General features: G+C 41.4%; 1 protein-coding gene and 1 long non-coding RNA gene across 5 annotated transcripts in view; one reads left to right on the forward strand and one right to left on the reverse strand.

The window, feature by feature from the left end:
* Positions 1–3,808: 3,808 nt before the first annotated feature.
* LOC119872807 lies at positions 3,809–8,429 on the reverse strand. Its single transcript, XR_005363014.1, has 2 exons — positions 8,214–8,429; positions 3,809–6,297 (listed from the first exon to the last, which is right to left on the reverse strand). It is a non-coding gene; the product is annotated as an uncharacterized LOC119872807 (long non-coding RNA).
* A 196-nt stretch (positions 8,430–8,625) lies between these two features.
* Positions 8,626–20,422, forward strand: part of GOLGA5 (golgin A5) — a 33,118-nt gene continuing 21,321 nt past the window's right edge. Inside the window, exons 1-4 of one of the 4 annotated variants that reach the window (XM_038544127.1) lie at positions 8,626–8,825; positions 10,719–11,292; positions 18,040–18,267; positions 19,621–19,840. In XM_038544127.1, the coding sequence (XP_038400055.1) occupies positions 10,749–11,292; positions 18,040–18,267; positions 19,621–19,840 (992 nt within the window). In that variant the 5' untranslated portion in view covers positions 8,626–8,825; positions 10,719–10,748. The other 3 variants (XM_038544130.1, XM_038544128.1, XM_038544129.1) reach the window with 3 other exon arrangements.

A 20,422-nucleotide genomic window follows, 5' to 3' on the forward strand; every position in this document is an offset into this window, starting at 1 on the left:
AACTGAGGAGGCCCTGAGAGTACAAGGGAGTTGTGCATGACGCCAAAGCAAGGCACAAAATGCTGTGTGTTGATGCCCAGGCAGGTTCTGTTTCCAGGACAACACATAGCCTCTTCTCCACCCAGCCCCACTGCCAATACAGGGTCACCTGGGGGTTGGGGACCTCTCAGCAGGAATAAAGACAGGCTAAGGAGGGGCATGGATGGGGATCTAGGAGGTTTCATCAGGGGCTTGGAGCAGCTTAGCATTCCAGATGATATGGGAAATGTGCATCATTCAGGCTCAATTCATGAGAAGATTACATTCTGTGCTCTATAAACAAAAGGACACAGCAATATCCCCTTTACCTGTCAATCCAGATAGAATATATATACGCACAAACACACATATGTGTATTGTAAGTACTCAGTGCCTCCTGCTGCTGGAAGATAAAAATGCACAAATTTCATTCTTCAGTTCTGTGCAACAGGAAATAGAACCACAGAACCCAGGAGCTGAAGGAACACAGAATCTTCAAATGAAGGCCACAGAATTCCTAAGGGATGCCTGTACCAGCTGGGCAAGTGACAGAAATGAAGACTATCATGTGATTCCAAGAGGCAGGACTACAAGGACGTGGAGGAATACATTCAGCCTCCTAGGATATTCAAAGTTCAGAAAAAAATTAATATTATTTATTTTCAAAAAATAATAGATTCACATGGTACAGAGTGCAGAGGGTACATACAGAAGAGGATTCATTAAAGAATAAACATCCCTCTCACCCCTGATACCAAATCAAGTTTCCTCCAGGAGGCAAAGAAAATACCCCTCAAAGAAAGTACCTTTCAAGAGATACACTCTACACAAATGGTAGCATGTATGGACACCAGTTTGTGTGTGTGTGTGTTTACCTTTTGGGCTTTTGTTTTAGTTTAACATAGATTGTTCAGATATCAGAGCTCTTTTCCTATCCCTACATAAGAGCTTCTGTGGTTTTTTTAAACAGCTGCACAACATCCCATTGGTTAAATGTACCAAGATTTTTCAATCAATGAATATTTAGCTCATTTCCAGCTTTGCTATTATGTAAGCAACACTGTAATTAATAACTTTGTGTATGTCAGTTCACATATGTGTAAGCATATCAGTAGTATAATTTCCTAAAAGTGGAAAATTTCCTAATTTTCCTAAAAGCCTAAAGAGTGTGCATTTTTTAATTGAGATACAACATAGATGCAAAAAAGAAAAAGAACAAATGTTAAGTATTGTGCATAATGAACTTTTAGGTATGTACCCACACCTACCATCAACACCAAACTCAAGATGTAGAGCATTATCAGCAGCCTAGAAACCTCTCATCTTGACCATTCCTACAAAATATCTATCCCCCTCCCTCAAGGTAACTACTACTATAACTTCCATAATCACAGGTTAGTTTTGCCTGTCCTTCATCTTCATGTAAATGGAATTATAAGTATGTGGTCTTTGAACTGGCTTCTTTTAACTCAACACTGTTTTTAACTCAACTATGTCTGATTCACCCATGCTGTTGCTTGGAGTTATAGCCTCTTCGTTTTCATTGCACATGCTTTTAGCCCAGTATAGACTAGCCCTGTAACCTCATCCAAGTGAGTTTGTTCCTTGGTGAGTCACAGATACACCAAGTGGAGTTGTCGCACAGAGTAAAATTTATTTGCAGCAAATAAGGAGATCATAGGGAATAGCCTCCAAAGCCATGACTCCCCGAGAGAAGGTGAATGGGTACCTTTTGTTTAGGGTTAAGATGGACATTTATTATTTTTATATAAATTTATTTTTTATTGGTGTTGAATTTGCCAACATATAGAATAACACCCAGTGCTCATCCCATCAAGTGCCCGCCTCAGTGCCCATCACCCAGTCACCCCAACCCCTCGCCCACCTACCCTTCCACCACCCCTAGTTCGTTTCCCAGAGTTAGGAGTCTCTCATGTTCTGTCTCCCTTTCTGGTATTTCCCACTCATTTTTTCTCCTTCCCCCTTTATTCCCTTTCACTATTTTTTATATTCCCCAAATGAATGAAACCATAAAATGTTTGTCCTTCTCCGATCGACTTACTTCACTCAGCATAATACCCTCCAGTTCCATCCACATCGAAGCAAATGGTGGGTATTTGTCATTTCTAATGGCTGAGTAATATTCCATTGTATACATAAACCACATCTTCTTTATCCATTCATCTTTCGATGGACACCGACCCAAAAGCATAAGATACCTAGGAATAAACCTAACCAAAGAGGTAAAGGATCTATACCCTAAAAGTTACAGAACACCTCTGAAAGAAATTGAGGAAGACACAAAGAGATGGAAAAATATTCCATGCTCATGGATTGGAAGAATTAATATTGTGAAAATGTCAACGTTACCCAGGGCAATGTACACGTTTAATGCAATCCCTATCAAAATACCATGGACTTCCTTCAGAGAGTTGGAACAAATTATTTTAAGATTTGTGTGGAATCAGAAAAGACCCCAAATAGCCAGGGGAATTTAAAATAAAAAAACCATAGCTGGGGGCATCACAATGCCAGATTTCAGGTTGTACTACAAAGCTGTGGTCATCAAGACAGTGTGGTACTGGCACGAAAACAGACACATAGATCAATGGAACAGAATAGAGAATACAGAAGTGAACCCTCAATTTTATGGTCAACTAATATTCGACAAAGGAGGAAAGACTATTCACTGGAAAAAGACAGTCTCTTCAATAAATGGTGCTGGGAAAATTGGACATCCACATGCAGAAGAATGAAACTAGACCACTCTCTTGCACCTTACACAAGGATAAGATGGACATTTAGACAGTGAAGCCTTGTCATCATAAGTAAAGGCCACCATAAAGTCACGCATGTGCCTCAAGAAAACATGCCTATGCGTAAAATGTGTGTTACATAAATGAGTCTAAGGCTCCTCCTCGGGTGTAGATTTTAGTATTATAATAAGATAAAGGTAATTGTAGGTCATATGGGGGTCATTCCATGGCCCATCTGCATAGGCATGAGTGAGTCAGTAGTTTGGCTCAAAAGGTCTGGGTGGCCTGGGCCAGCCGGATGTCTTGTCATGGTGGTCCCTGTCACTTGAGAGGTCTTTCAGTTTAGAGGGAATCTGAAAGAAGAGCTTAAGGAAAAATGGAAGACAAAAGTAAGTAAATACAAACAGAGAGGCAGTGAAGGTCAGGTCTTGGTCTAGCAGGTGACAGGTCTATGTTTAACTTTAATAGACAGAGCCCAATTTTCCAAAGTAGTTCTACCACTTACACTCCTGTCAGCAATGCCTGCGCATTCTAGCAGCTCCATGAATTCACTAATCTTGGTATTTTCCATCCTTTTACACTTTCACCATTCTGGTGTATGCATAAAGATATTTCCTTGTGATTTTACTTTGCATTTCTCTGATGATGAATAGCTTTCTCGTGTGCTTTTGGCCAATTAAAACACTTTTAATGTGCTTTTGGCTAAGCATGTATTTTTCTCTTTGATTATTTAAGATATTAGTCTATTTTTGTTAGGTTGATTGCCCTTTTTTATTGATTTATAAAAGAGCCTTACCTATTGTGGATACAAATCCCTTTCAAATATATGTATTGTAAATATCTTCTCCCAATTTTTGGCTATCTTTTCACTCTCTTAATTTTTTTTTATGGAAAGCAATCCTTAATTTTAACAAAGCCAAACTATCAATCTTTTATTTCATAGTCAATATTTAATATTTTGTGTTGTGTCCCATAAAAGGTTTTTCGTTTGGTTTGGTTTTGGTCTATCTCAAGGCGATAAAGATGTTCTCCTGTTTTCTTGTAGAAGTTTTATTATTTTCCATTTCACACTTTGGAACTGATTTTATGTACACTGTAAAGTAGGAGTATCTTTGTCCATATGGGCTGCTTTCACAAAAATACCATAGATTGGGTGGTTTACAAATAACAGGAATTTATTACTGACAGTACTGGAGGCTGGAAAGTCTAAGATCAAGGCACTAACAGATGTAGTGTCTGGTGAGAACCTGCTCCTGGTTCATAGACAGTTGTCTTCTCACTAGAGTGCTCTGCTCTCAAGGCCATAATCATCTGTCAAAGGCTTCACCTTCAAGTACCATCACATCAGGGATTAGAATTTCAACATATGAATTTTAGGGCTACACAAACATTTGGTCTATAGCAAGGGAATGAGATTCATTTTTTTCCTCATGTGAATATCAAACTCAGCAAGGAGCTTGTACATTTTAAATACTGATGTACATTACTACATTGCCCTCATAGAGGTTGTATCAATTTACATTTCTATCAATAAATGTAACTCCTGCCAGCACAATATGAGTGTATGTTTGCGTGTTTTTAAATTAAACACTTGGCTGTGGCCAAAACAAAACAAACAATACAAAAGCAATTAATTGAGGTTGCAAACTTATGACCATAAATTTTGGTTCAATTATTCATTTCATAAATGAAACCTGGGAAATGGGGCAGTTTGCTCAAGCTCACATAGCTAGGAACTAGAACTATGATCAGAACCAAGGTCTCTTACTCTCAGCCTAAATATATTCTAGTTTTAAAATTGAGGGTCAGCAAGATTAAGGCACTTGAAGCTAATTGACATCCCAAATAAGAATCCGGATCATCCAATTTCTGCCCTTTTCCCATGCTGTCTCAATTCATTGTACACTATTATTCATTATTCAACACATCAGAGCATCTGTCCATGCCTTGTACTTTCCTAAGCTCTGCTAATATAGCCACAGACCAGAAAGATACTCCACGCCCTCCTTCACGTAATCACACTTGTGTAAATGCTATGAAGGAGAAGCATGGTGTGGAAGGAAGAGTGCCGCAGCTGTAAAATGCTAGTGGGAGACACAGAAGGAGACACTCCCCTCACAGAGCTTATATTTTTACTGAGGGGGGAGGCAAACACCCTGAAATGTCAGTGTAACCAGGTTATTAGGAAATCCCAACTCAGTGGAGGCACCGACAGGAAATAATTTCTTCCACTAATTCTCTTTGACAATGCTTTTGATTTGTAGGAGATCCCATTTTTCCCTCCGAATGATAGTTTCTTTGAGATGATCTTGCCGGATTCTATAACTTTCAGTCACTTTCAGTTATTAGAACAGACTTGTCCTAATACTTAACATTCAGCTCTTTTAATTTCTTCACTTAGATTCGAGTTACTGTAGCATTCCCTTCATTTGAAAGATTTCCCTTAGTGTTTATTATATATTACATATATTATTATATATTATTTATTTCTCATAAGGAAGATCTACTCGCCACAAATTCTCTCAGTGTTTATCTGGGAATGTCTTTATCTTGACTTCACCTTTGAAAGATAATTTTTTTAGAGAATTCTTGTTTGACAGTTTTTTTTTCCTCCTTCAGCACTTTATATATGCCATTCCACTGCCTTCTCCATTGTTCCTGATGCGACATCAGCTTTTATTCTTGTCCCCCCTGTATGTGATGAGTTGACTATTCAAAAGCCAGGTAGTTTACAAGTCTGTCCTGTCTTTTATCCTACTGGGTTTTCCAGTGTCTCCTCTGTGACAGCGTAAGGCTTCATGTTGAGTCAGGATGAGCAGATGACTAGGGCTCTCTCAAGAGTCTCCTGAGCTTACACAGCCTCCCAGACCACCAGTATATGTGGGAGCTTATCAAAGCCCATGATGGTCTCCCTGCTAAACCTCTAGGAAGCCTTCTCATCAGTTGTTGGCCCAACCAATACGGCAACCTCAGCGGGCAGCTGCGAAGTTGGCGTTCCAAATGGAGGCTTCCCCTTGGTCATGTGGTTTTTCTGGCTTGGCTCCAAATCAAGCTGCCCTCTCTGGCAGCAAAGCTGCTCGTTTCCCAGCTTTCCCAGCCCTGGAAGAACAACTTCCATGGAAATGGAGGGGGGAGACTGGGACATTCTCTGGGCTAAAATGTCATGCACGCTCACTGTTCCTACACAAAGTTTAGTAGCTTTTCTTGATTAAATGTTTCTTAATTTGTGTCATGCCTATGATCGATTTCCAGGGAGCTGAAGTGGTTTTTTAGCACAATTTTCTCCAGTCTCATCATTTGCCATTTGGGGAGAGGATTTGCGGAGTTCCTCGCTCTGCCATTCCAAAAGTCACAACACAGCCCTGTTTGTTCAAAACCTTATTTTTCAGCTCTGTTCAGTGTTCTCCTCCCTGGTCCATGGAGCAGACTAGCTTGGTTGCACTAGAGACTTGGAGTGGAGGCTGGGGTCTCCCTCTGGTCCTCACATACCTTCTCTCCTTTCTTTTTCAAGGAGTTAGTTCCTCTGGTGGCATGAGGACAGGAAGGAAGGGAAAAGAAAAGAGCAAATTTTCTTCCTTATTGGACAAGGTTGTAACCTCTCTCTCTTGGTTATGCTGTTTCTCTGGCTGGTCTAGCCTGGCTCCAACGACCTCAGGGTGGCAGATCTCTATATGCTGAGTCTCTTAGGGAGCACCTAGAACATTCTGTAAACATCCTTTGGGGGTCCTGCTCACTGCTAATACATTTGACGTGGAGATTGGGCTCTGCTTCAACTTCTTTCATCCTTTCCCTTTCAATGGTTAAGAGCATTGTTTCTGTAGCCACACTAACCTGGTTTGAATCCCAGATGTACTACCTATACCCTGTGTGACTGTGCAGCTGCACCTTAGCAGACTCTAAGCTTAGGGTGGGTCATGGTCTGGTGAGGTCAAGAAAAGACCCAGAGACAGCGATTGAGATGTAGGGTTTCCTGTAAGTTATGTATAGGGACTGTAGGAGCAGCCGACTGGACAAAGCATCCGCTGCTGGGATCTACATGCAGCAAGTTCTACATCACAGCAACTTAGCAATTCTCAGTGGTCCTTCCCCTCTTTTTATGACCAGCGCTTCCCAGAATATCAAGGCCTGACACATGTGAACTTTGTTACAAGGGAGACACTCTGGGTTGGCCACCCCCGGGGCCCTGACCTTGAACACTGAACAACACATTCTGCTGCACATTCCGCTTGATAGGAATAGAGACAGAGGACAAGATCTCTACATTTTCAACATGGGCATTCAGGGTATGCTTGCACAAACTAGCTATGCAGCATGTGCCACACAGTGATCATGGGAAAGTAACAGCCTCTCTGAATCTGTGTCTTCATCTATAAAATGGAGGTATTAATCATATTTCATTAGGTAAGGATGTATGAGATACAGTCCCCAAATCTCAGTGGCGTCGAAAAGCAAAGGTTTATTTTTCACTCCTGTGACATGTTAGATGTGGGTGGCTTTGCATCTTTTTCCTTCCTGGACGCAGGGGTGGAGCAGCCCTATCTCGACTAGCTATTCTTAGGAGAGGGGAAGATCAAGATTGCTGATAGAACAGCTCTTAGGAACCAGACCACCTATCACAAGGTAATAACCGCATCTTCCTTACCATTGTAGTAAGAATTAAACGAGATGAAGCATGACCAATGTGTAACAGTATTCTGCACTTAATAAGGGCTCAAGAAATGTCACACAGAGAGAGAGAGAGAGAGAGAGGCAGAGACACAGGCAGAGGGAGAAGCAGGCTCCACGCAGGGAGCCCAACGTGGGACTCGATCCCGGGTCTCCAGGATCGCGCCCTGGGCCAAAGGCAGGCGCCAAACCGCTGCGCCACCCAGGGATCCCGAACTGTTAGATACTATTATTATTATTATTTATTGTTACTACTTCCAGCTGTTGATGAAAGTTTTTCCATTCACTAGACTGGACTACATCTGACTTGCGAAGAGAAAAAATTGTAATCCTTCCCAATATTCGATTGGAGAAAATAAAACACTGAGTCTAAGGGCACAGGCTTTCGAGGACTGTGGACTCTTCATGAGGATGGTCCTCGACAAGTTACTTAATCTCCCTGCGTCTTAGTTTCCACCGTCTGAAAATGGGGATCCCTGGGACTACGTTGTAGGCTTGTTATTAGAGCCCAGTCAGCCCGATCCCGTGCACCAGAGCAGGAGCCGAGTATTTGTTCGATCACTGAATGTGGATTTTAGACTAATTTCAAATATTCCATGAGCTGTATGCATAACCTAACTACCATTCTGCTGTATGGTAAGACCTCTTACAGGTCTTTTCCATCTTTTGGGTCTCAGCTCAAACTGGCACCTCCCCAGAGACACCTTCCGTGATCACACCATTTAAAGCGGTTCCCCCACTTCTTAAAATTGTCTCGCTCCGTCATTGGCTTACTTAATATCTGTCTCCGCCACCTGAAGGCAAACTCCAAGAAATCAGGGATCCTGCCCTGGGTCCTCTGCATCCTCATCCGTAAAGCTGGCAAGTGAAGGAGGAAGAGCCAGGTGCAGGCTGGCGGGCCCACCGGCAGCTCCCCCGCCCGACTCCAGCCTCGAGCTCCTTCTGGGCGGGGCCCCGCCTCCGGTGGGCGAGGCCTGCAGTGCTCGGCCGGCCGCGTGCGGGCCGACGTCCGCGGGGAGAGCGCTACGTCACACGCACCGGGCGGAAGGGGGCGTGGCCTCGCCGGCCGCGTGCGGGCCGTCGTCCGCGGGGAGAGCGCTACGTCACACGCCCCGGGCGGAAGGGGGCGTGGCCGAGGGCGAGGTCCCCGCGGCCGCCCGCGCGGTGCCGCCGCCGGAGTCGCCTGCGGGTGGCTGTTCTCGGCCCGGCCGCTCAGGCAGCTCGGAGGCCACTCTGTTGTGGGGTCCTCGCCGCCCTTCCACGTCTCCCGGAAGAGTAGCCGGGCCGCGGCGGGGCCCGGAGCAGCTTCCCTCTGGCCGCCGGCTGCTGCGGGGGGCGGCCCAGGAGGGCGCCGAGGCCGCAGTGCAGCCGCTCCCGAGTCCTCAGGTGAGGCGGCGGCGTGAGCGCAGTGGGCCGGGCGGGTCCTCCGCGGGCGCTAACGGCCTTGGGCGCGGGACCGGCCCGCGACCCCTCGGCGTGCGGGGGCTGAGGGGCGGGCAGGCGAGCTCCCGGGGCCGCAGCAGGTGCTCAGTGCCTTCGTCTCCCCTCCGTGTCCCCGCCGCCTCCGCCGGGCTTGGCCGCGCCGCCCGCCCCAGTGGCTCGCGAGGGCGGTGAGCGGCGAAGCGGGGCTGCGACTCGCCTACCTGGGCTCCACCCGCTGGCCCCAGCCTCCCGCGCCGTGTTGACGCCCGGCTCGGGGCGGGCGCTGCCGCTGCTGGGTGCGGACCCCCCGCCAGGCCCCGTCGCCCTCTTCGCCGCCGGGCGGGCCGTTCCCTGGGCGCCGCGCCTGAGAGATCGCCCGAGGGCACCGGACCTCTTAAGCCCGCTGGAGCTGCCACCCGGGCAAGTGCCCAGGACCCGTGTTTGTCCCGAAAGTGGGTGATCAATATTAAGGCGCGGGGTTCTGCTTTAAAGCCCTATGGACTTTGAAACGGGAGGCGAGTTAAGGGCATCGGCGAGTGTGTTTTGACTGCGTTCCTGGCGAGACTCGTCCTCCGCCCACTCCCCGCCAACGTCCCCTTGAGAACACTTTAGGTCGCGGTGGGAGCCCCCGGCCTCACCGCCGGACTCCTCCGCTTTCGTGTCCCGGCACGCCCGCTGTGCAGTACCCGGGCCGGTTATAGTCCCTTTTTGTAGGGAGCAGGTGTAGAGGCTGAGTTTCTTCTTGAGGTTATTCAGATACTGAGAGGCCAGATGGAAAGGCAGGGGGTAAAAAGAGTGGGTTTGGCCAACTTGGATTTGAGTTGCGAAGCTGCCATCTAGACTCTGGGATCTTTCCAAATCTTTTCCCCGTTTGTGGAAAAAGGAATACTGCTGCTGACCACATAATGTGGTCGTGAAAAATTATGTGTGATACATACAATGAGGCAGGAAAAAGCCACGTAAAACGTGGAGGGTGGTGAGGGAGAAGCGTAGCATGTGAACAGAGAATGACGGGACCTCCCCTAGGTGGGTCTGAAGCAGATGACACTGGAGACTAAGAACAAGAAAGAGTTAACAGTGAAAGAGCATTCCGAGCCAGAGGAGCAGTGCGCACATTCAAGACACGGTTGTTGACTGATTTGTAAGGTATTCTTCTATAAGGACTAATTCATCATTCTGATTCATTGTGGCACACTGTGAGTGCTCAGGTCTGCTCATCAGATACATGGCTATGCAGTCTTTTTTTTTTTTTTTTTTTTTATTCTGAACTTAGCCAGTGTGCACATAGTAGGTACTGAGTATGTAAATTATTGTAGGTGTACTTTACACAGATTACGTGCACACCTAAATTATCCATGATAATACCGCATGCTGTATGTTAACACAAGGATGGATTTAGTATCAGAAGTTTATTCAGGTTTTAGCACCTTAAGGCAAACTTTAGGGAATTGTTTTTATTTGGTTGTACTGCAATTTTGCCATATCAACTATTTGCTTTTTGAATGCATTTGGTACATTAATATTTGCCTTTTGTTGAAATAGTTATAACCGTAGTGATAGGTGTAATTATTATGGTAATGGCAGTTACTAAAATGAGTGTCTGCTGTGTGTCAGGCATTTTGCAAAGAGTTTTTTAAATCTATTATGTCATCTTTAAGCTGTCCTATAATGTAAGTACACTTATTTTCCTCATTTTCTAGATAAAGCTTCTCGGTTCAAAGTAGATTGCTCAAGGTTACATAGTTAGTAAGAGGCATGGTTAGGCTTTCAGTCCACGATTGTGTGACTCTGGAGCCTGGTCCTAACTGCTATGCTCTGCTGTTATGCCATCCTAATCACTTTATGTCGTTTTTACAGGTTCACCGATAGCATTCTTCTGCTTCCAACATGTCCTGGTTTGCCGATCTTGCGGGAAAGGCAGAAGATCTTTTAAATCGAGTTGATCAAGGGGCTGCAACAGCTCTCAGTAGAAAAGAGAACCCCAGCAACATCATATATAACAAAAATGCTGACTATCCTGAACTCCAGCAAAATACAGATTTGACTTATCAGACTGAATCTAAAGCCACATATATTTCCTCAGCAGCTGATAACATTAGAAATCAGAAAGCCACTATCTTAGCTGGCACCGCAAATGTAAAAGTAGGCTCTAGGACGCCAGTGGAGGCTTCCCATCCTATTGAAAATGCATCTGTTCCTAGGCCATCATCCCAGTTCGTTCGAAGAAAAAAGTCAGAACCTGATGATGAGCTGCTGTTTGACTTTCTTAATAGTTCCCAGAAGGAGCCTTCCGGGAGGGTGGAAATCAAAAAAGAAAAGAGCAAGACACCTGTCTTTCAGAGTTCTCGGACAGCAACTGTCAGTTCTATGAACACCAGCAAAACCACCGTGAAAACCATTGAGGAAAATCCTCCTGGGAGCCAAACTGATGGTAGTTAATCAGCCCTCTGTTTCTTTTAGAGTAAAGAAAATTGGATGTGTTATCATAGCCTGAAATGTTCTGGTAGTGTTTCTCATCTTCTGTTTTGTTACCTTTTCCCACTGGTACAGAGGCAGTCTCTGAAATGTGTGGTATAAACAAGGGTGACAACATGGCATGCTATTAGTCAATATACTATTATAATAGGGACCTTTAAATGCTGTCTGTTTGGTAACTTTGCCCAGCCTAGCATCTAAGAAATTCTGTCCAGAATGATTTTCTAAGATATTTTAAAATACAAAAAGGGCAGTTTTGAAATCTGAAAGAAAATGTAGTTTTGGATTTGGGACTGTCTCATTTCATTTCTTTCCGGGATTATAAAATAAGAGGCTGTACATCATATATATCCTGGATTGTGAGGATGTGTGTGTGTGTGTGTGTGTGTGTTTTCCCCGTGCATCCCTCAGAAGTAAAGCTGAGAGAGTGAACTTCAATCCAAGCTGGAGGGTTGAAGGCATTGACATGGTAGTGAAGTAACAGTTTAGAATTCGTGTTTTCAGTTGTTTAGTTTGATGTGAAATTGCCTCTACCTGTATATCTTCTCACCCCCAAAAAATGAAGTTAACATGGTAACGTGGGTAATTCAAGTACTTACGAACCATTTTTAAAATAGTAATACACATGATAGCTTCTTCCAGAGATTCTTTATAGAGATGATGATTAACGGAAGCTGGTTATTTTCTTAAAGGTTACAGCTTCTCCCACAGTCTTGGCTGTTGGTGAATAAAATCTGTCTTGTATCTTCAAGATAAAGTGGTAAAGAGGCAAGTTTGGGGGGCTTTCAAGTCCAGGTCGTGCAGTAGCAGTTGACTAATTATGTACACACACCTACATTTCTCTCAGCAGGGTCTGGTGGGTGAGACATGTGTGAACAGATAATTTACATAAAGTATATTAGTATATAGTATAGTAAATACAGTAATTGAGATACGGTTGGAGTATTGTGGAGACACTAAGGAGAAAGGAACTAATTGCCTAAGGTATCAAGTGATGATTCACGGGGGGGGGGTCTGTAATATGAGCTGGGACTTAAAGAAGGAGTAGAAGTTTTCCAGAAAAGGAGGATTGGAGACAGCATTCAGTGCAGAGAATCTTTAAAAAGTTTGATTAGAATAGTTGCTCTGGGACAGTAGTGAAGAAAATGAAGTTGGAGCAAAGGTTGGGAGCTGCTTCTAAAGGCCCTTGTATGCCTCTGTTTACATGTTTAAACCCATTATTCGTACACATCATTCTTAAAGAGTGGTCCCTAAACGACCTGCATTTGAAACATTTGTGTGATTAATAAAAAATGGGTTCCTCCCCAGACTTCTTGAATCAGACTTTCTGGGGACAGAGCCATGGCATGTGGTATTTTTGTTTTGTTCTCCAGGTGGTTACTAGGCCAGTGTAAGGTGGAAGTGACATAGCAATGTGGTGTTAACAGAGGTCATTCAAAGAAAGTTACAATATTTTTTACTTTTAAGGAAAACCTCTTAGATTTGTCAAAGGATGGATCAAGGGAAAGCTGGTTAGAACCAGTTAATACATGGGAATTTAAAAAAAAAAAAAGATTTTATTTATTTATTTGACATGGAGGAGGAGAGAGCATAAGTGGGGGGGGTGGGTAGCAGGGACAGGGAGAAGCAGACTCCCCACTGAACAGAGAGCCCACCATGCCATGGGGGCGCTTTGGAGCTCCATTCCAGGAGCCTGTGATCATGACCGGAGCAGAAGGCTGACCCTTAACTGACCATTCCACCCAGGTACCCCAATACATGGAAGTTATAAAGATTAAATTTTATTTCTTTAGGGCAGGGTCTCTCAATCTTGGGACTACTGACATTTTGGGTAGAATAAATCTTTGTTGTTGGAAGTTGTCCTGTCCTTTGTAGGATGTTCAGCAGCATCCCTGGCCTCCTACCCCATTAGATGCCAATGGCATACCCAGTTGTGACAACCAAAAATGTTTCTCTATATTCCCAGACGTCCCTTGGAGAGCAAGGTCACCCTAGGTTGAAAACCAGTGCCCTAGGATGCCTAGAAATATCTATAAATGGAATTGCTGAGTTGTGAGGTGTGCTGGTGTTCAAGTATACTGGTACACCAGAGTTGTTTCCTGAAGAAGTTGTACCAATTTATACTTGACCGACTGTGGTTAATATTCCTTTTGCTCTGCATTCTCACCAATATTGGATATTTTCAATGACTTTGTGCTTTGTTACTCAGATGTGAAAAGTTTTGTTGTTTTTTACTTTTCTCAGTACTAATGAGGTTGAGCATCTTTTCAGATATTTATTCAGATTTCATCTTCTGGGAAGTGCCTATTCAAGTCCTTTGATCAGTTTTTTTCCAGTGGATCATTTGTCTTTTTCCTTATTGATTCATAGATACTCTTCATATATTTCAGATGAAAAAGAAGAGAGGAGTTGAAAATCTGTTATCTCAGCAACCAGTATCATTCATTGAAAATACTTCCTTTCTCTATCAATCTGCAATGTCACCCCTGGCATATTATCAAGTATCCGTCTCTACATCACTGTGTTTTTAAGTGCACTGTGGCACTTAATTCTGTTTCATTGGGCTATTTGTTTTTGTGCCAGTGCCACACTGTCTTAATTAATGTAGTTTTATAGTATTTTGATATCTCCTAGAGCAATTTCTCCCACCTGGTCCTTCAAGAGTGTATTGGCTATTCTTGGACTTTTTCTTACATCCATATTCATTTTAGAATTTGCTTTCCAATTCTACAAAAAATCTGTTAGCCTTTTTATTGGGAGTCCATTGCTTCTATGTGGACAGTTAGTTGAGTAAGAATCAGCATCTTTACATTACTGAGGTTTTTACCTATTATAACATGATATAATCTCAATTCAAGTTTTAAATGTCTTTCATTAAGATTTTATAGTTTTCTCCATGAAGGTCTTACGTATTTTTTGAAACTTGTAGATGGTATCCTTTTTAATTTTTGCTTTCTGTTGCTGATGTATTGGCTTTTAACACAACGATCTCTACATAGCTCTTAATCTTCATATTTTTCTGTGCATTCATTTAGATTTTAAACAACACGGTATCTGTGGATAATGACAGTTTGGTTTCTTCTTTATCCTTTTTTATCTTTTAAAAAAAATATTTTCGTTGCCCCACTGCATTGGCTTGAACTGAAAACCAATTTTGTATCTTTTGTCTTAAACAGAATGCTTTGTTTCACCAAATACAATGTATGTGTTAGGCTTCTCATAGGTACTTTTTTAAATCAAGTGTAGAATGTTTCTATATATATCTAGTTTGAATTTTACTGTTGAATTTTAGCAGTGTTTTCTGTATGCGTAAGATAGCATATGATTTTTTTATGATTTTTGTTCATTAATATTAATGTGGTATACTTTTAGCTTGCTAATATTCTGGTTAGGATTTTTGCATTTATTTCATAAGCCAAATTGACCTGTAATATTGTTAGATTTTAATATTAGTTATGTTAGCCTTATAAAATGAATTGCAAAATGTTCCCTCCTTTTCTGTTGTCTTAATTATTTGATGTAAGATTATTTATTCCCTGATTGTTTACTGGAACTCACTGGTAAAACCATTAGGGTCTGGAGTGGTATTTTTTTATTTTATTTTATTTATTTATTTGAGTGAGAGCACAAGCCTAGGGGAAGGGCAGAGGGAGAAGGACAAGGAGATTCTCCGGAGCAGGGAGCCTGATGTAGGGCTGGATCCCAGGATCCTGTGATCACAACCTGAGCTGAAGGCAGATGATCAGTTGACTAAGCCACCCAGGCGCCCCTGCAGTATTCTTAATGGAAGATTTTAACTATTGATTCCACTGGTTTTCCATTTCCTTGTTTTTGGTAAATTACATTTTTTCCCCTTAGAGTTTATGTATTCCATATGCACTTTGGGAGATTATATTTATTTTACTTAATTTTAGAGAAATAATGAAAGTCATAGCTGAAACAAACCCAGTTGGACACTAATACATTCATACTGACCCTGTAGAAACTAAAGTTTGATCACAGATACTACCAGAAAAATATCAATATCTGGCACTGGGCTAAATGCCCCCCCCCCCTTTATTTTTAAATAGTGTTAAGTATAACTCACATATAATATATTATACATTTTTAAGTATACAGTTTGGTAGGTTTCAACATAGTACACATCTAAAAATTTTTTGGCATAGTGTTTATGATATGTCCCATTTTAATTCTCTCTAGCAAGTTTGTTTTCTATTTTGTTAATTTCTGATCTTTATTGTTAATTTCTGCTTTGGGGTTTATTCTGTTTTGTTTTGTTTTATTTTGTTTTTTTTTTTATTTATTTACCCATGAGAGACACAGAGAGAGAGAGAGAGAGAGAGGCAGAGACACAGGCAGAGGGAGAAGCAAGCTCCATGCAGGGAGCCCAACGTGAAACTCAATCCCGGTTCTCCAGGATCAGGCCCTGGGCTGAAGGTAGCAATGAACCGCTGAGCCACCCGGGCTGCCCTGTTCTGCTGTTTTTATAGCCTTTAAGGTGGATACAAAACTCATTCTTTCTTTCATTTTTAATGTAAACACTATAGAAGTCCTTCTAAAATACAACTTTAGGTATATCCCACAAGTTTGGATATATATTTCTTCAGAAGGATCTTTATTTTGGAAATTTTAAGCATATCAAAGTAGATTTTGATGACTCCCTCCAATATTACTTATTGTCTGGCTACATTAATCAATACTTGACAGCCATTCTTATGTTATTTATACCCCCTATTTTCCATCCCTTCCTTTACCTCTACCTTCCACAGAATTATTTTGAAGCAAATCAAAGATCTATCGTTTCTTCTAGAAATACTTCATTTTATTACTCTAAAAATGCAAGCTTTATTTTTTAAAAAATATTAATTTATTTGAGAGGAGTGGTACAAGCACGGGGAGGGGCAGAGGGAGAGAGAGAAGCAGACTCCTCATTGAGCAGGGAGCTCCTTTGTAGGGTTCATCCCAAGACCCTCAGATCATGACCTGAGCTGAAGTCAGGTGCTTAACTGCCCGAACCACACAGGTGCCCCAATATGCAAGCTTTAAAAATAAACATCCATGCCATTATCACCCTAAAACTTTAATAATTCCTTAGTGTCTTCTAGTGCCTAGTCATTATTCAGATTTCCATTTATCTCATAATTTTTTTCTGTATATTGAAATGCACAAATCTTAGCTATACAGGGAAATGGTTATATCTATGTAACACACACTTTGATGATGATGAACACTTCTTTCCCCTTTCCCTCATGTCCCTTTCCAGTTAATCTTTCCACCCTATTTCCCCAACTACCACTGTTCTGATTTTTTTACCTCAGTTTTTTTTTCTTTTAAAGATTTTTTTTTTTTTTTAATTCATGAGAAACAGAGAAAGGCAGAGACACAGGCAGAGAGAGGAGAAGCAGGCTCTATGCAGGAAGCCCGATGTGGGACTCGATCCCAGGTCTCCAGGATCATGCCCTGAGCCAAAGGCAAGACGCTCAACCACTTAGCCACCCAGGCGTCCCTTTTACCTTAGTTTTTGTCCTAAAGCTTCATATAAATGGAATCATGTAGTATGTATGTGTGTACACTCTCTTTTCTGACTTCTTTTACTCATCATTTTAGATTCATCCATGTTATTGGGTATATCAGTAGTTCTTTTTTATTCTCTAGTGTTCTATCAAATATTCTACAATTTATCCATTTTCTTTTATGGGCAATGGATTGTTTCCAGTTTTTGGTTATTGTGAATAAAGCTGCTTTGAACATTCTTGCACTTGTCTATTTTGTGGGAAAAAATGTTTTCATTTCTCTTGGAAATGAAAACCTGGGAGGGGAGTCACTGGGTGAAATAGGTGCATATTTAATTTCATAAGAAATCGCAGAACCTTTTTCCACAGTGGGTATATTGTGTTGTACTCCCACCAGAAATCTGTGAGAGTTCTGGCTGCTTCACGTCTTTGTCAGCATTTGGTGTTGTCCTTTTAATTTTAGCCATTCAGGCTGGTTTGTGTTGGTTCTCATTGTGGTTTTAATTTGCATTTCCTTGATCACTGAAGATGTTGAGAACTTTTTCATATGCTTTTTGATCATTTATCTTTCTTTGTGAAGTGTCAGCATTTTTACCCATATAGTTACTTAGTCCATTTGTAGCATATACCTGATTTTTTTTTTTTTAAAGTAAAACATGTATTTGGATCACAGTACTGAAAACAAGATGAATCTGAATTTATGAGTCTCTCTTTTTGTAAGGCACTTTAGATTCCAGTTTGGTATGTAACAAATTGCTCTGACCTGTTGTTACTCTCCTTGCTGAAACCCACAGCTGTTCTTTTGTGCCTTTCTAGTATTTTCACTGAAAAGAGTTTTCTCTTTTTTTAAGAAAATGCTTTGGAGACAAAGGGAAACAAACTCTTTTTACCTAAACCTAACTGCTTAAATTATCTCTGATTTTCTCCTTTCCAGAACTGTATTCTTGTGCTTGTTCTTTATCACCATTCATTCAGTACATCCAAATTTTGAAATCCTTAGAGCTCTATAGCCTCTATGTAGGAGAATGAGATTTCATCAAAAGGAAATATTTTGAGAATTTAAGTGATTTTTTTATGATATTTTAGCTATAGCAGTCACCTTGAGCCAAAAGACATTCTACCAAAGGAAGCTTTTTATGTGTATGTAGTGAGTGTTCCAGTGTCACAAAAATATACTCTCTTTCTTACAGAAACCTCTAATAATTCAGATTCTGGCCATGAAGTTCAGGAGGATTCTTCAAAGGAAAATGTATCATCAAGTGCTGCCTCTACTGACCACAACCCAACACCTACTCATGATGGCAAATCACATGAACTGTCTAATCTCCGATTGGAGAATCAACTGTTGAGGAATGAAGTTCAGTCTTTAAATCAGGAAATGGCCTCATTACTCCAAAGATCCAAGGAAACTCAAGAAGGTAGAGCCTTATTTAAATTGTGGAGGATTAGGAATTTAATATTTTAAAATAAACAGAACGTGATTACATTGAAACTTAGAAATATTTCACATGAAATTTATAGTGTTTCCATAGAAGTATAGGCCTAGATTTAGAAATGGGACCCAGCCATCATCCTTCCAACCTGAAACAGAGCATTGGCTTGTTTGGTCATTCTTTAGGAGTTATGAAATTTGAGAATTGAGAACATTAGTAATCATCTGGTTAATTTGATGTCTTCTGAATTTAAAGGGGACTGTTCATGAACCAAAGGTGGGATTAAACAAAGGAGTGCACCTGTAGGCGTGGTCAGAGTATTGCACTGCTCCAGGTGATGTAAAGTGAACACGGAATTCAGTTTGAATAATGCCCTCTTGAAATATGCAGTAAAGAGGCCCTAGAGTAGAAAACCCTTGGATTCCTCAGAAATGGGTAATTTAAAAGTAAATAATCCTATGAATGAGGTTGTGGGGCCAGAATATGTTAGTCCTAACATAAGTGTGGCTGAGGGAAAAAAAAGGGAGAAGAGAAGGAGTCTCTGCCTTGGTTCCTGGCAGTGATTGGAAAGGAGTGCAGGAAATGTTTTGCCAAGAGACAGATGGAAGCCCAGAAGAGTACAAGAGGAAGAAAGTTGAAGGCTTGTTGGACTGAGTTTAGTAAAAGCTTCACTTTACCAGACCCATGTAGACAGAGAAATAGAGCTTTTGCTGAGACCCTATAGAGTTTGCTTCAATATTGAAAACAAAATATTTTTTTGCTTGCAAACTGCTGTTACAGATGATATGCAAGGATGTGGAAATCTGTACTGCATTGTTCTTTTTGCACCAATGTTCTCAATTTTAAAAATAGTATCTTTTTGCTACAGTAATCAAGAGAAACAGATTTTTTTCCTGTTTATCTTCAGGTTTTGATTTTGTTTGTTTTGGTCTTACTGGGGTGTACATTATCTACCCTTGATTTGTGTTTGCATTCTTCCTGTCCCTCGCAGAACTCCACAAATCCACTCACTGGTTTAGTGTTCTGAACTCTGCTGTATACTGATTTTGGCTCCCAAATGCTTTATGATATGTCTCAAAAAGAATTTTTTTTTTTTTTCAAAAAGAATTTATTTAATGAAAAGCAGCTCACATCATGCCCTTTCCAACCTATTAACTGTAATATAGATGTGAATGATGGCCTTGAGAAATGAGTATCCCATTTGGAGCAAATTTGAAGATATATGTAAGCTCTTAATTTTGGCAGTAAGTACGATAGGGACACAAAGGAGAGTCTGTATGTGCTCTGAGAAAAATGTATCTGCACGAATAGAGAAATTTCTCTCTCTCTTTTTTAAAGAATTAAACAAAGCAAGAGCAAGAGTTGAAAAGTGGAATGTTGACCATTCAAAGAGTGATCGAATAACTCGAGAACTTCGAGCCCAAGTAGATGACCTGACTGAAGCGGTGGCCGCCAAGGACTCTCAACTGGCTGTGCTGAAAGTGAGGCTACAGGAAGCTGACCAGCTCCTGAACACTCGCACTGAAGCCCTGGAAGCCTTACAGAGTGAAAAGTCACGGTAGCTCATTCGAGTAATAATGAAAAAGGGAACTGGAAAGATTCATTCCAATATTAAGTAATGATAAACACTGTAGTGTGTACTACCTTATGAAAACTTAGCTTTTGTAATTCAGAGAGGGAAAATTTATATTTTAATAATGTTGGAAATGTGCCTGATTAAAAGTTGATTATTTGAATCTTGAGATGCATTGCTAGCAAATTCTGAATCTAAAAATATTAGAAAAACATAGTGTTATTAATTTTTTGACATATAATGATATGTTATATATGCATATATTTGGATGCCTAAAAATATAGATTGTATTCCATTAAAAGGCAAAAAGATATCTTTAAGAATATTTTAGTCAAGGGATCCCTGGTGGCTCAGTTGGTTAAGCATCTGCCTTCAGCTTACGTCATGATTCCAGGGTCTTGGGATTGAGCCCTGCATTGGGCTCCCTGCTTGGTGGGGAGCTTGCTTCTCCTTCTCCCTCTGATGCTCCCCCTGCTTGTGCTCTCTCTCTCTCTCTCTGTCAAATAAATAAATAAAATCTTTTCTAAAAAGAATATTTTAGTCAAACCATCTTTTTTAAAAAAGATT

The sequence above is a fragment of the Canis lupus genome, chromosome 8, assembly GCF_011100685.1.
Source record: "Canis lupus familiaris isolate Mischka breed German Shepherd chromosome 8, alternate assembly UU_Cfam_GSD_1.0, whole genome shotgun sequence".
NCBI classification, from domain to species: domain Eukaryota; kingdom Metazoa; phylum Chordata; class Mammalia; order Carnivora; family Canidae; genus Canis; species Canis lupus.